This window comes from Myxocyprinus asiaticus, chromosome 37 (assembly GCF_019703515.2).
Source record: "Myxocyprinus asiaticus isolate MX2 ecotype Aquarium Trade chromosome 37, UBuf_Myxa_2, whole genome shotgun sequence".
Lineage (NCBI taxonomy): Eukaryota > Metazoa > Chordata > Actinopteri > Cypriniformes > Catostomidae > Myxocyprinus > Myxocyprinus asiaticus.
The window spans coordinates 28,588,965-28,605,341 of record NC_059380.1 but is presented as its reverse complement, the minus strand read 5'-3'; the positions used below and the strand labels follow the sequence as shown (position 1 = coordinate 28,605,341).

The window sequence follows — 16,377 nt, the reverse complement described above, 5'->3', positions numbered from 1 at the left end:
TGGAAATTAGGGTTGGGAACCGAGATTCTTGTTCAGAACCGGTTCCATTCATTAAAAAATACTGGAATTGTATGATCTTCGTGACTTTCGTTTTTTAATCTACAGCGCAAAATATATGGCGCTTCCAGTATAGTCAGGTCCCGAAATAATTATTCTAATGAGCTGGCTCTTTTGAATCTACAGTGCAAAATATATGCGCTTCTGGTATAGTTTGATTCCCGAAAGAATTATTCAAAGGGGCCGGTTCTTTTGAATCTACAGCACAAAATATATGGCGCTTCCAGTATAGTCCGATTCCCGAAAGAATCATTCTAATGAGCCGGTTCTTTTGAATCTACAGTGTGAAACACAGCGCGGAAGTCTCACAAGCCTGAAGTACAACAATAGGCTACATAACAGTCTAAACTGTCTCTGGAACTGTTACTGTTTATTTATTGATGACCTGTGTCTCTATTAAATCAAGCAGTGCAGTTACTGACTGGTTGTTTATATGACAATGTATAATTAAAGATACACAAGTTTTGTTGTAATAAGTGGACTTTTATAAAAGAATAAATTAATTAATGAAATATGACAACACATTTCTTGTTGGTTTAGATTTGTTTATTTAAAATGTAGGTAGGATCTATTATTGGATTGTATTTATGTGTCTAAAAAGTCTGCAAACACACCTTTCACAAGAATTTTATGAAATGTATTTCTGATTAGTTATATTTGCTCTGTAGAAACCTGAAATGATCTCAGTATTTGGTAACAGACAACATATGGCAAAATTGTCCATCTTTGATTGCTTAATATGACGTTCACAGATGGTCAATGTGTTATGGGAGTGTTATTACTCATAGTTGTTTCTGCATATTTAGCTGGAATACGAGAAAGTGTTTAAATATTGAAAAATTTTACACTTTTGGTGCTATGGTTTGGTTTGACAAATGCAATTTTATTTTCTGCGTTCCTATTGAGACAGGAAGTCAGGTGGTGAATATCGAAGGGCTTTTTCCTTTTTTTGCAACACACACAGGCATAAAGCATGATTTGCAACTTACAGTATAAATTCCGTGAAAGAGGTAGGTGTTATTAGGGGGAGGGACATTCTCATTCCAGATAATTTTTCATAAACATTTTTGTCCATTTTTCCCAGAAGAGAAAAACAATTGTTTTATCTTAAATGTGTATACGTATCTGCTAAAAGCTTATTTTGTACATTTAGGAGTACACCAGCATATACAGCAGATGACCTCAAAGCTAACAGACATGGACTAAAAGCCACAAAACTCCAATTTTGATTTCATAGGGTCTTTAAAATCACATATGCCTGATTAAAGCATGTAAACTTAGACTTGATTCTGTATGCCTGATTAAAGCATATAATCTTAGACTTGATTCTGATCAGTCTTGGTTCTGTTGCAGCTCGGACATGTCCTCCAAATCAGTACTCGTGTGCCAGTGGCCGCTGTATTCCCATCTCCTGGACATGTGACTTGGATGATGACTGTGGGGACCGTTCTGATGAGCCTGCATCCTGCGGTAAATGATGCCACTTTATAACTCTGCCAGCTTGTAAATATTAATGAAGCTAGATCCAGTACATCAATGTTCATAGTACTTTTAGAAAAGCTAGTTCAATGCTAGTTCATATATATATATATATATATATATATATATATATGTCTATCTATATCAATCACTCATATCTATATGCTTATTTGCATTTAAGAACATACAACCAGCAAACACTACCATTAATATAGTTGAAGGGGATTTGTATAATTTTTCAGGTGTTCAGATACATTCTTCTATACCAGCTTCATGCACAGAGACAATTATTAGTAAGCCTTTCTGTAACAATGTTCACAGTTAGGGAAAAGGGGGAAGCTTGAGATGGCGAATCCAACTCAAACGGTCTGTTTATTTTTACACTCAAAATTCACGGTTTTCAGCAGACACACTGTCTCGTAATTATCTCCATCTCACTGGCATCTGGCTCACTCTTAAAGCCCGTCTCCACTCTCACTGCAATGACAAACAGCTGTTTGAGACAATCATTGCCAGGTGATGATCCTTAGCGTTCTCATCTCCTGATCTCGCTCTCCATTTACAAACCAGTGCTCAACCACGCCCCCACCACCACATACCCCCCATTTCTGGAGAGAAAGTCTGCAACAGCCATCTGCGCCCCCGGTCTGTGGACCACCTTGAACTTAAAAGGCTGAAGAGCCAGATACCAACGGGTGATCTGTGCGTTGGTGTCCTTAATGCGATGGAGCCAATGGAGCGGGGCATGGTCTGAACAGAGGGTGAAAGCCCGTCCCAGGAGGTAGTACCAAAGGGTGAGGACCACCCACTTGATGGCCAGACACTCCTTCTCTGGAGCTTCCGGCTGATGTTCTCCCCCTCCTCTACTTGGGACAACATGGCTCCCAACCCCCTGTCCAATGCGTCGGTCTGTACAACAAAAGGGAGAGAAAAATCAGGAGCATGTAACAACAGCCCACCACAAAGTGCAGCTTTCACCCACATAAAAGTCTGTTGGCACGGCTCCGACCACTGGAACAGGTCTGGGGCTCCCTTTTTAGTGAGATCAGTCAGCGGGCTTGTTGACATCCGAATAATTAGGCACAAACCTCCTATAATAGCCAGCCAGCCCCAGGAACTGTCTCACCTCCTTTTTGGTCTTGGGTCTCGGGCAGGCCGCAATCAATTTGGGGGTGCACCTGCCCGTAACCCAAGTGGAACCCCAGATACCGTACCTCCACCCGTCCAATTGCACACTTCTTGGGGTTTGCCATGAGTCCCGCCCATTACAGTGACCTCAGAAACACCCCCAGATGCTGCATATGCCACTGCTAGTCATTACTGTATATAATGATGTCGTCCAGATAGGCAGCAGCTAACACAGAGTGCGGCTTGAGGACTCTGAAAGTGCTGAAACGTAGCCGGGGCCCCAAACAAACCGAACGGAAGGGTCACAAATTGGTGTAAGCCAAACGGTGTGGAGAAGGCCATTTTCTCACAGGACACTTGTGTTAAGGGGATCAGCCAATCACACTTTGTTAAATCCAGTGTCGAATAAAAGCGAGTGCCCAACTGATCGAGCAGTTTGTCAATATGCGGCATTGGATACGCGTCAAATTTAGACACCGCATTGAACTTTCTATAATCCACATAGAACTGGACCGAGCCGTCACTTTTCGGAACCAGCACCACCGGGCTGGCCCAGTCACTGTGGGATTCTTCTGTTACCCCCATATCTAGCATGGCCTTTAATTCTTCTCGAACCACTTTTTTTGTGCTCAGGTAATCGGTAGGGATGACTGCGTACCTTTACCCCTGGGGTTGTTTTGATATGGTTGTTTCAAGCCACTTATCTCAATTCCAAGTATCTTCATGCATGAACATACGAATCATGTTTTTCAGGGTTTTATTAAACCGTTCGACCAAGCCATCCATTTGCAGGTGGTACACGCTTGTCCGAATTGATTTAATGCTCAATAATTCGTACAGCTCGCGTAGTGTACGTGACATAAAAGTAGTGCCTTGATCAGTGAGGATTTCTTTTTTGAAAAGTGCCTCTGCAACACTATGTGCTGAGATGATGCGCAAAGGCACTGCTTCTGGATATCGCGTTACGTAGTCCACCAGAACCAACACAAAGCGATGCCCGTGTGCCATTCACTCTAATGGCCCGATGAGGTCAATACCAATTCTATCGAAGGGGACCTCGATCAAAGGAAGCTGGCACAAAGGCGCTCTTGGGGTGGCTGGCGAATTCACCAGCTGACATTCACGGCATGCCACACACCATCTGCGAACATCTCCACGAATGCCAGGGCCAATAGAAATGGGCCATTAGACGCTTCAGTGTCTTTTCCTGCCCTAAGTGACCCACCATCAGATTATAATGAGCTGTCTGGAATAACATTTCCCGATGGTTCTTCGGTATCAATAACTGGGTCATATCTTCCTTTGTTTGAGCATCCTGCGTCACTGCGTCACTCGGTCATTTATAATAAAAAAGTACGGATAGGAGAGTGCAATGTCTGGCTGAAGATGGTGACCATAAATCACTCTCACTTGGTTGAAGGCATGCTTAAGAGTCTCGTCTCGCATCTGCTCCAGAGGGAAATCCCCAGCGGGAAATCCTCTAAGGGCTGGGGAAGCCGAGACTTCCCCCTCACTTACGTCTTCCTGATGTGGAACTGATGTAGATGGCCCTGACTCCACCTCCCCAGCCAGCGCATCACAAATCCCACACCGAAACGCTCTTTTATAGGACCCATCCGCACAAATTTCCCTTAGTAACGTGGAAAACACTGGCCAATTTGTGCCCAAAATTAGTGGATGGGTGAGGCGCGTGTAACAATGTTCACAGTTAGGCAAAAGGAGGAAGCAGGAGATGGCGAATCCAACTCAAATGGTCTGTTTATTTTTACATTCAAAATTCATGCTTTTTAGCAGACATACTTCAAACCACGCTTTTCAGTGGACACAAATTAACACAGTCTCTTTCGGCTTGTGTCTCGTAACTCCCTCCATCTCACTGGCTTCTGGATCACTCTTAAAGCCCATCTCCACTCTCACTGCAATGACAAACAGCTGTTAGAGACAATCATTGCCAGGTGATGATCCTTACCATCCTCATCTCCTGATCTCGCTCTCCATTCACAAACCAGCGCTCAACCACACCCCCACCACCACACTTTCGTAAGCTGATTTACACCAAAAGTTTAAACACTGACTCTGTGGTGCTATTAAAAATGAGCTTTGTGTGTTTGAGCATCTCGACCAGTCTGAAACAGCAACATTGGCTCAAACAATGGTGTGAGTTTGGGGCATGAGTCATGACTTTCTTTTTGTTAATCAATGGAAGATGGGGGCAGTGTTTGGAAAACCTGTTCTTTTTTTTACAAAATTTGACTGGTGAAGCTAGTGGTGCAGAAATTGTACACTTCTCCTTTAATATTGTTAAAACTACTTAAAATTACTCTATTAAAATGTATGAACCAAAAACTGAAATTCAAGTATATTATTATTAATTGTTTATGATGATTTTGTGTCATCAGCATACCCAACCTGTTTCCCACTCACTCAGTTCACCTGTAATAATGGACGCTGTATCAACATTAACTGGCGCTGTGATAACGGTGAGAAACTGACACGTTTTGTCTTTTTTGTTTCTGTTTGCTTTGTCTGCTGCACTTTAGTTCACCAGATTTCCCTCATTTGTGTTTGTTGATGATGTCATGTGTAACTTCATGTCCTCTTCTCTGTGCATTTGCCCCTCCCCCTGTGTCACATGTGCTGTGTGTTGCAGAAAAGGATTGTGGGGACGGATCTGATGAATTCAATTGTCCGAACCCGACCGGTTAGTGCATAGATCAACATGCACCAGAAACTGGCTTCTGTTATAACATTATACAAAGGACAGGATTTAGGCCTGTCTTTATGGGCTGGTCTAAAAGATCTGCAGGAAATTAACCTCTCATATACTTTTAAAATTATTGAGTGAACCCATGGCAGTACTTCATTGCAATTTTTTATGCCCATGAAATTACGAAACCTTGCCTCACAGGCTTAACTAATGATGGTAATACTCACAAAAAGCCCCTGGCCAGGTCACTTTAACAAACACTACTTGTAACATCCATAAGAGGAGATTTAGCATTAAATATTAAAGATTAACCAATTCCCAATGGTGCATGTGTGATCTATGCAGTTTCTGTGATGTTTATTATTTATTTTTTATTTTTTACTAAATTGTTTAATGTGTGAAATCTGTCTTCTGTAAATCCAAAGGTATTTTTGTCTTATTTTCTAGTAAAATTGTCTAAACATCCATAAAACAAGATACATTTACTTGAGAATCAGTATTGCATAAGATAATAGGACTTACATTTACATTTACATTTATTCATTTGGCAGACGCTTTTATCCAAAGCGACTTACAAAAGAGGAAAACATAAGGGAATCATCTTAAGGAGACAGTGGTATGAAAAGTGCCGTATTACAAAGTTTCACTAGCATCAGAATAGTATTAAAAACAGGTTAAGTGCAACAGGAATTTTTTTTTTTTTTTTTAATGACTGGTTAAGTGCTCATGGAATCTATTGATTTTTACTTTAGCATCATTTTTTTTGTCTTGGTTAAGCATACATTTAACACTATATACAGTGCCGTAAAAAAAGTATTCGCCCCATCCTGATTTCTTCCATTTTTGTGTATATCTCATACTAAATTGTTTCAAAAATTCAAACGAAATCTAACATAACAGAAAGGCAATCTGAGTAAACACAAAATACAGTTTTTGAAAGATAATGTTATTTATTAAAACAAAAAAGTTAGCCAATACCAACTGGGCCTGTTTGAAAAAGTATTTGCCCCCTTAGTTACTAAATCCTCAAATCTATGAAACTGCATTCATAATGGGGTTCAGCTGGACTAGACACACCTAGGCCGGATTACTGCCAGCCCTGTTCAATCAATTCAACACCTAAATAGAAATTTCTCAGTAGCATGAAGATGGCTAAAAGGTCTCACCCAGTAGCACACTATGCCAAGGTCAAAAGAAATTCCAGAAATTATGAAGAAAAAGGTGATTGAAATACATCAGTCTGGGAAGGGTTTCAAAGCTATTCAAAGGCTCTGGGACTCCAATGAATCACAGTGAAAGCCATTATCTCCAAATGGAGGAAACATGGCACAGTAGTGAACCTTCACAGAAGTGGCCGACCTTCCAAAATTCCTCCAAGAGCACAGCGACGACTCATCCAGGAAGCTACAAAAAAGCCAAGGACAACATCCAAGGAATTACAGGCCTCTCTTGCATCAATAAAAGTCACTGTTCATGACTCCACTATCAGAAAGACACTGGCCAAAAATGCCATCCATGGAAGTGTGGCAAGGCGAAAACCACTGCTAACCCAGAAGAACATTAAGGCTCATCTGAATTTTGCCAAAACACACTTTGATGATCCTCAGACCTTTTGGAAGAATGTTCTGTGTACTGAAGAGTCGAAAGTGGAACTGTTTGGAAGACAGGGGTCCCGTTACATCTGGCGTAAATCAAACACAGAATTCCACAAAAACAACATCATACCTATGGTCAAGCATGGTGGTTGTAGAGTGATGGTGTGGAGATGGTTTGCTGCTTCAGGGCCAGGGCGACTTGCAATAATTGAGGGAAACATGAATTCTGCTCTCTACCAGAAAATCCTAAAGGAGAACGTCTGGTCATCGGTCTGTGAGTTGAAGCTCAAGTGCAACTGGATTATGCAGCAAGACAGTAATCCTAAGAATAGAAGTCCACCTCTGAATGGCTCAAAAGATGCTAAATTTAAAGTTTTGGAATGGCCTAGTCAAAGTCCTGACTTGAACCCGATTAAGATGCTGTCGCAGGACCATAAACGGGCAGTTCATGCTCGAAAACCCTCCAGTGGGCTGAACTAAAGCAGTTCTGCAAAGAAGAGTGGGCCAAAATTCCACCACAGTGTTGCAATTGTTGCTGCTAAAGGTGGCACAACCAGCTATTAAGTTTAAGGGGACAGTTAATTTTTCACATGGGTGATATAGGTGTCACAAAAATATAAAATATCAAAATTCAAAATATATTCAAATATGTATTTATACACTGGCGGCCATAAGTTTGGAATAATGTACAAATTTTGCTCTTATGGAAAGAAAGTGGTACTTTTATTCACCAAAGTGGCATTCAGCTGATCACACTGTATAGTCAGGACATTAATAACGTGAAAAAATATTATTACAATTTGAAGAAAATGTTCAGAACTTCTTAAACTACTACTCATAATAAAAAGTTCTCATCAAAAAATCCTCCACGTGCAGCAATGACAGCTTTGCAGATCCTGTAGCACTTGCCATAGATGTGGCTGTCTTGTCGAGCACTTCTTACGCACCTTACAGTTTAGCTGATCACACAAATGCTCAGTGGGGTTAAGATCCATAACACTCTTTCCCTATCTGTCACTCACTCGACGTTGTGTCGATGTAGTGACACTAGGGGTCACTCTTGGGAGCCCCAAACACCTCTGCTTTTTTACAAAAAAGGCCAATGAGAGCTGGCATTCTCTGCACTCCACGGGTGCAGAGGGGGAGAAGCCGCTGATATGCACCGTAGAATCCAGCAGATGAGGTGAATGAACTTCGCGGATGAATTCAGCTTCAATGAAGAGAACCGCTTGGCTCCAAAGAGAAAATCTGAATGAGTGGTTGCATACCAGCTTCTTTTATACCCGTATGTCCGGGGGAGTGGCATGCAAATTCCACTCGCCAATTCTCATTGGCCTTTTTTCAAAAAAGCAGAGGTGTTTGGGGCTCCCAAGAGTGACCCCTAGTGTCACTACATCGACACAACGTCTCGTTCCCTCCATCAGGGAATGGAGGTTATGAAAGTAACCAGGACGTTTCCAATTATCTGTTGTCCTGTGTCTGTGTTTCTTTGCCCAGTTTAACCTTTTCATTTTGTTTTTCTGTTTCAAAAGTGGCTTTTTCTTTGCATTTCTTCCTATAAGGCCTGCACCCCTGAGTCTTCTCTTTACTGTTGTACATGAAACTGGTGTTGAGCAAGTGGAATTCAATGAAGCTGTCAGCTGAGGACATGTGAGGCGTCTGTTTCTCAAACTAGAGACACTGATGTACTTATCCTCTTGTTTAGTTGTACATCTGGCCTTCCACATCTCTTTCTGTCCTTGTTAGAACCAGTTGTCCTTTGTCTTTGAATACTCTAGTGTACACCTTTGTATGAAATCTTCAGTTTTTTTGCAATTTCAAGCGTTGTATAGCCTTCATTCCTCAAAACAGTGATTGACTGATGAGTTTCTAGAGAAAGCTTTTTTTTGCCATTTTTGACCTTAAGACATGCATACTGTGACAACTAAAAAAACAAACACAAAGACAATGTTAAGCTTCATTTAACGAACCAAATAGCTTTCAACTGTGTTTGATATAATGGCAAATGAGTTTCTAGTACCAAATTAGCAATTTAGCATGATTACTCAAGGATAAGGTGTTGAAGTGATGGCTGCTGGAAATGGGTCCTTTCTAGATTTGATCAAAAATTACTTTTTTCAAATAGTGATGGTGATGGTGCTGTTTTTTACATCAGTAATGCCCTGACTATACTTTGTGATCAGCTGAATGCCACTTTGGTGAATTAAAGTACCAATTTCCTTCCGAAACAGCAAAATCTGTACATTAATCCAAACATTTGGCCACCAGTATATATATATATATATATATATATATATATATATATATATATATATATATATATATATATACACACACACACACTACCGGTCAAAAGTTTTGAAACACTTGACTGATATGTTTTTCATGATCTTAAAAATCTTTTGATCTGAAGGCGTATGCTTAAATGTTTGAAATTAGTTTTGTAGACAAAAATATAATTGTGCCACCATATTAATTTATTTCATTATAAAACTAAAACTTAATAAAAAAAAAAAAACATTTGGACCAAATAATAAAGAAAAGCAGCCAATAAGTGCCCAACATAGATGGGAACTCCTTCAATACAGTTTAAAAAGCTTCCCAGGGTGATACCTCAAGAAGGTGGTTGAGAAAATGTCAAGAGTACATGTCTGCAAATTCTAGGCAAAGGGTGACTACTTTGAAGATGCTAAAATATAACACAGTTTTGATTTATTAAAATATAACACAGTTTTGATTTATTTAACATAATTCCCATAGTTCCATTTATGTTATTCCATAGTTTTGATGACTTTGCTATTATTCTAAAATGTGAAGAAAAAAAAAATATAATAAAGAATGAGTAAGTGTTTCAAAACTTTAGTGTGTATATATATATATATATATATATATATGAAAACTATGTTTTGTGTTTACTCAGGTTGCCTTTGTTTTATGTTATATCTTGTTTGAAGATCTAAACAATTTAGTATGAAAAATACACCAAAAAAAAAGAAGAAATCAGGAAGGGGGCAAATACATTTTCAAAGCACTGTATTAAGGTTTATGTTTAAAACAAGAAATAAAAATAAGGGAGAAAAATCAATTCAAATCTTATTATCTTACACATTTTAGCTTTTCCATTATTATTATTATATTTTTATTTTTTTAAGTATGTTTAGATATTTTAACTGGAAAACAAGACAAAAACACAGATTAAGAAAATGATTTGACTTTTGCATTTACTTAAATATTGATGAGTGATACAGATCTCAACCCAAATGCAAGCCTGTTTGTGCATTTAAGTGTCTAATTTAATACATAATGTGTATACAAATGGATTGTATTTAATCATAGGCTGCAGCTCAAACTGACATTAAACATAAGTTACAATTACAAAATGCAACATAGTTGCACCATTTGGTCCAGCGAATCAAAACACTGCTGTTTCAGATAGTTAAAAGGTGTTTAATCATGGGGCATTATAAGCCATTATTGTATTAATCCTGCTGAGTCTGTGATTCTGGATGATAGCATGCATCTGACCATGTGTCCTCTTGCAGATAATGACTGTGGTGATAACAGTGATGAAGCAGGCTGCAGTCACTCCTGCTCCAGTGCTCAGTTTAAATGCAACAGTGGGCGCTGTATACCCGACTACTGGACCTGTGATGGAGACAACGATTGCGGAGACTACAGCGATGAAACCCACGCCAACTGCACTAACCAGGGTGAGTCCAGGACACTTATGCTCACTTTCCACGCCATAGTGAGCTGTCTTCCCAGACAACAGTTTTTTAGGCTTTGTGGGCAGGGACGTCCTAAAACGCTTAACGAGGAAAATGCTTGACATGGCTTAATTTACTAAAACAACTATAAGGGAGAACCAAGTTTCTCTCACACTTCTCCATAGAGAACCATTATAAAGAAAATGCTTAACATGGCTTAATGTTCTAAGAAAGTGGCCTTGGAAGACCCAGTTCAGTTTGTGCCTTATTGATTATCAATACAGTCTGCTGGCAAGCTGATGAGCCCAGAATCTAAACACAATAGGCAAAGTTTTATATTTTAGGATGTTTTATGATGTGAAGGTAGTTCCAAAAAGTAGGCAGCATAAATGATGCACCATATTAATTAAAAGACCATAAATTGTGTCTTTTATGACACCTATTGTTGGCCAAAATCAAAGACAGCATTGCACATATGTTTTGCAAATGACCTCAGAAATGTTTTTCATCTAAGATAGCAGATAAATTTGACATTACAAATGCAGTACTGCATATTTGATTCATTACTGAAACGTATTGCTAGAAAATGGTTCTTATTAAAAATCTAATTAAAAAAAAAATGCTGTGCTGAGTTTGTATGCTTATTAGAGTTTAACATCATTGCAATTGCAACATGCTAATGTTTGAATCAATTGTGTGTCGAGGTGTAAATATATACTCTGACAACAATTCAATTCAATAATGGTTCTTTTTCAGTAATGGTTCTCTGACTATTGATTATGATGCATCGTGAAATCTGAATTTTTGGCATGATTCGTTAAGATTACATTATTTTGAAACTATTCATAATTACTTAAAAAATATGAAGAAAGAAGATTCAAAGTTTTTACTGAATGTTAAATGTTTAGACAGCATGACATGCATCAGACTTGAACACTAGAGTTAGAGATGCATTTTAAGGCCAAGTAGGTTTGGCTTGGTGAATATACAGTATAAACAGAAAGATAATACTAATGTTACATGCATTATTTGATATGAATAAAGGATAACAATGTCTGATGCAACATAATAACTTGATGCAAACACACACAGAAACAGACTGTATGTAAACCATGGAATAAGCATAATAAATGTGCACATCATGCAACGTAAACATTTATTGCACAATTAATTACAAATGAAATATGACATATGCAGTCAGTTAACGCCCTTGTTTAAATCAAGCAGGGTCATAGAATGAAAAACGTTCTATTAGAAGTGTATAAAGGCGGTTTTACACGGTATGTGGTTACTGCAATTTCCCTATTTATTTTCAATGGAAGAGCAATGGTAGAACGGAGGTGGCAGCGCTTGTCAACATTCACAAAAATTGTTCCGTGTGGTCATGCAGGACTGCTTGCAGCAAAAACCGTGCAAACGAAAAAAAATATTTCCACTGCCACCATGTGTCATTGACCAATCAGAGGTGACTTATTCAACATGTTTAGTTTCCTTAAGGATAGTTTGAAATCACTCACTATAGTGCAGTATGTGGGATTCACTATTGAGAGAATGAGGTAATGCATGAGTGATTTCACTCACAGCAAATGTCTGCCCACAAATCACTTTTATTTAGGTTGTGTTCTATTTCTGGTTAAACTATTTTATGGAGAAATAACAAATTTTATGAAGATATAAAAGCAGTGTTTCCCCTAGGATTTTTCCTGCAGCAGTGCTGTTGTGCACGAGTCTATGAGCCCGCAACGGCAGCAGAATCACAGACTCGTATTTACATGCATCAGTGTAGGAAAAGCTTAAAACGACCTTAGAATCATTATAGATGGGTTATTCAGTTTCGCCTTGTCATGCGTGTGTTTATTATATACTCTACTTTTTACACCCCTAATTGTGAGCATTGTCTTTATAGTTATCATTATAGTTATCATTCTTGGTGTGAACAAGTCTTAATACTTTACAGAAAAATTATTTTAATATCCCCAGACCACTAAATGTGAATGTTTTATGACTTCATTTTTCCTTAGTGGTCATTTTCTTTATTTTTATGTCAGTGGTTTGCGGTTGCTGTTTTACTTCTTGCTGTAATCGTAATCCTCAGTTGGACTTTGCTATAGTGCTGTTCTTTGTAAATCTTAGTCTCTGCAATTGCAAATAAAACATTAATTAATGAGGAACCCTTGAGGTCATCTCCACTGCCAGTTTTTCCCAGACATAGACTTCTCTCTCATGGGGATAAAATTCTTTGCAAGAGACTCTGTTTGCGCTAGAGTCAGAAATGAGGCACATTACAGGATGATGATGAACCTAGAGGCATTAATCCAAACAAATCCCACCTCGCAGAAAAACTAATTTGGAGAGCTCACAACAGCTACCAATATTTACTGGACAGATTCATGTTTGTACTACTATTGGAAGGCATCTATGCATATACCTATACATTTTGTAAGCTTCCCTGGGAAGCACATGGTGATAGTTGAAGAGTCATTGTTATGTGTCAAGTGCTCATGCAAGAGTTAGAAGAAGATAAATAGGGACTCTCAGGACGTTTGGACAATCATTCCACCATTTACATACAGTGAAAATTTGGGAATGTGATTTTGTAGCTTTTTGTTGGTACCATGAGTCTCCTAACATGCATTCTTTTGAGTTTATAAAAGCCCAGAAGTGCAGCCACATTCTGGATCATTTGCAGAGATGTAATTGCATGCACAGGCTAGAAGAGCATTGCAGTAGTCCAGTCTAGAGATGACAAGAGCCTGGACAAGGAATTGTATAATATGCCTGAATGGGAAGGGTCTGATATTCCAGATAGAATCCAAATCTGCATGCCCAGTCTTTGTGATGTGGTCTGTGAAGTTCGTCAACAATTACCTCCCATATCATCCATCTAGAAATAATAAATAACTGTGATTGGTCCATCCTGACCAGAGCTGAAAAAAGAACAGGTGCCAAGTGACAGTGCCATCAGTATGCTGCTTTAGCAGCGGCTGGACCTCTCGACAGTAATTTAGAGCTGATTAATGATATTAAAAACTTTTTGCTGACATTAAAATTTTTTTTTTTATTTGTAACTGTGGATGGAAACCAGCCACAATAAATGATTGTGACTGGTCCTTCCAGACCAGCCCTTAGAAAAGTAACAGGTGTCACATATCAGCTAAGTGTATGTGCTGTTTTAGCATCGGTCTAGACCTCTGGACAGTAATTTACAGTCGATTAACAATAATAATAAAAAATAAAAAAACTGCAATTGCTGACAATTGCAATGATTTGTACCTGTGGATGGAAATCCGCCACAACGTATCTATACAATCATGTCTATACAGTGATAATAAATTGACTGTGATTGGTCAATCCTCACCAATGCTGAGAAAAGTAACATGTGCCATGTGACTGATCTGGGCCTCTGGACAGTAATTTACAGCCAATTAATGATATTAAAACTTTTAACTATGTGCATCACTGTATCGTTGTCTGATGCGAACTGACCTAAGGCAATTAAAATTGCAGTTACGTGTTGTTCAGTTCGATAGCTAAAATTTTATTTATGAATCTGAAAATTTTACTGAGGTCCAGACCTCAGTGACCTCATTGCTGGTTATGGCACGATCACTGTGCAAATGTAGCAGCTGTTATGTTTTGCATTTTCCCTATGATGACGTAGAGCTGTTTGGGTGGAGTAAAGTTGTTGTAGAGTTGTTCTGGTGCAACTTCACAAAACTTCACTTTTATTCACCGGAGTGAAGTTTAAATATATAGCTTGAACAGCCAGATGCATTTGTTCACTTGACCGAGTTTCTTATGGAATGCGTGATCGGATTTATATCCATCTCGAATCCATCTTGGAGGGCAATTACACTTGGCCTTTTCAAGATCAGATAGCTATCTGATCAGTAAAAACGCATGTAGTGACCAAGTGAAAATACCTCCTGAGACACTCGTTGAGAGACAGTACCATTCAAGCGCTATATTTAATTATAAAACTTATTTCTAGTGATAGAAATAATTACAGCTGTCCCTTACATGTTATATAGGAGTTTTGATTGCAACCCATCATATTTTTCAGGACCTGTTCTGTTGAGTTAAATTACTTTTCCTGCACCTGATCAGCCTGAATGTAGCCAACATACTAAGGTTTATTTCTTTGTGAATTTGTTTTTATAGAGAAAGGTATGTAAGAAACTCATATTATTAGAACTTTCTTTTAGCATTTATATTGTGTATGAGATACCTTCATTCCGATGAAAAATTATAATCAGCTCTGTGCAAAAAAAAACAAAACAACTAATTCTAAAAAAAAAAATAAAACATTCTGCCATACCTTGTCATTTAAGTGTTCTTACCGTATACCAAATCGATATTATATCGAATTACCGTACATCAAACCAAATCATGAGAACCATATTGACCCACCCCTACAAAGAATTGTTAACAAATTAATTTACTTATTTATTTTTCAAAATAACAATGTAGTTTTAAGAATATTATCATTCACTCTCAGTTAAATTCATGTTTGTCTCTCCACAGCAACCCGTCCTCCCGGTGGCTGTCACACAGATGAGTTCCAGTGTCGTATGGATGGGTTATGTATTCCGCTCCGCTGGAGGTGTGATGGAGATACGGACTGCATGGATCTGAGCGATGAAAAGAACTGTGAGGGTGTAACGCACATGTGCGACCCAGCAGTGAAGTTTGGCTGCAGGGACTCTGGTAATGAAGCAGAAAATAGATATGATATGTTCTCAATTTAACGGTCTGCTGCTCTCAGACCAATCAGAAAACTGATTTTGTATTACCTTGGAATCCAGTGATCCATAATCAGACAGAACAGTTTACATGGATTATCTCTCTTAAGCCATTATACTCACATATACTACAGAACATATGTATAAGTTTGTGTATTTACCATAAGCATCATAATCTCTTTGTTGTGTTCACAGAGTAAAGCACAAAAAAGTGGACCTAACACTTGCACTTCAAACACCAATTTTCAGGAGTAACTAACTACACAGAACACATAGCTAACACATTCTGAAGCGTGTTTTCTCCTGTGTTCGTCCTGTAGCACGGTGTATTAGTAAGGCGTGGGTGTGTGACGGAGACAGTGACTGTGAAGATAACTCCGATGAAGATAACTGTGAGGCTCTGGTGTGTAAACTTTCTCATCATGTGTGTGCAAATGACACCAGTATCTGTCTGCCTGCCGACAAACTCTGTGATGGCAAAGACGACTGTCCTGACGGCTCCGATGAGAAGCTCTGTGGTAAGAGTTATTAAATTGAACTCAATGCTGCTCTGAGAGGATGTTAATTGAGTGCACACTGGCTTCATGCTGTTTGAAAACTGTCGCCAGCAGAATACTGATGGAAACAGACACACTCACTGATTTCATTATTCCACAACACTGATACTGATTGTTGCTGTCTTAAAAATATGTATTGGTTGCTACACAAAAAAGTTCTTTTCACCTTTCGGGCTTTATGAAAAACAATGGGAAATAAAACATTTTTAATTAGTATTTAATTAATTATTGGGTGAATCTCATGCACTGAAATACAGTAATGAAAACCATCCTGCCTGGACACAATGGTTTTTATGAATGAAATTTGCACAAATTAAAGGCAATACAACACATTTTACCATGATGTATAAATCTTTCTTTGTTTTTACTGTCTAACTGCATTTTCTCTCTTCCCTCTTCATTCAG

At 38.6% G+C, this 16,377-nt stretch overlaps 1 protein-coding gene across 1 annotated transcript in view; it reads left to right on the top strand.

Annotated features, from left to right (window-relative positions):
- Positions 1–16,377, top strand: part of lrp1aa (low density lipoprotein receptor-related protein 1Aa) — a 396,987-nt gene that overhangs the window by 179,105 nt on the left and 201,505 nt on the right. The window contains exons 18-22 of the mRNA XM_051676564.1: positions 1,411–1,527; positions 5,064–5,144; positions 10,509–10,676; positions 15,198–15,380; positions 15,736–15,933. Coding sequence (XP_051532524.1) covers positions 1,411–1,527; positions 5,064–5,144; positions 10,509–10,676; positions 15,198–15,380; positions 15,736–15,933 — 747 coding nt within the window. The remainder of the gene's footprint in view (positions 1–1,410; positions 1,528–5,063; positions 5,145–10,508; positions 10,677–15,197; positions 15,381–15,735; positions 15,934–16,377) is intronic.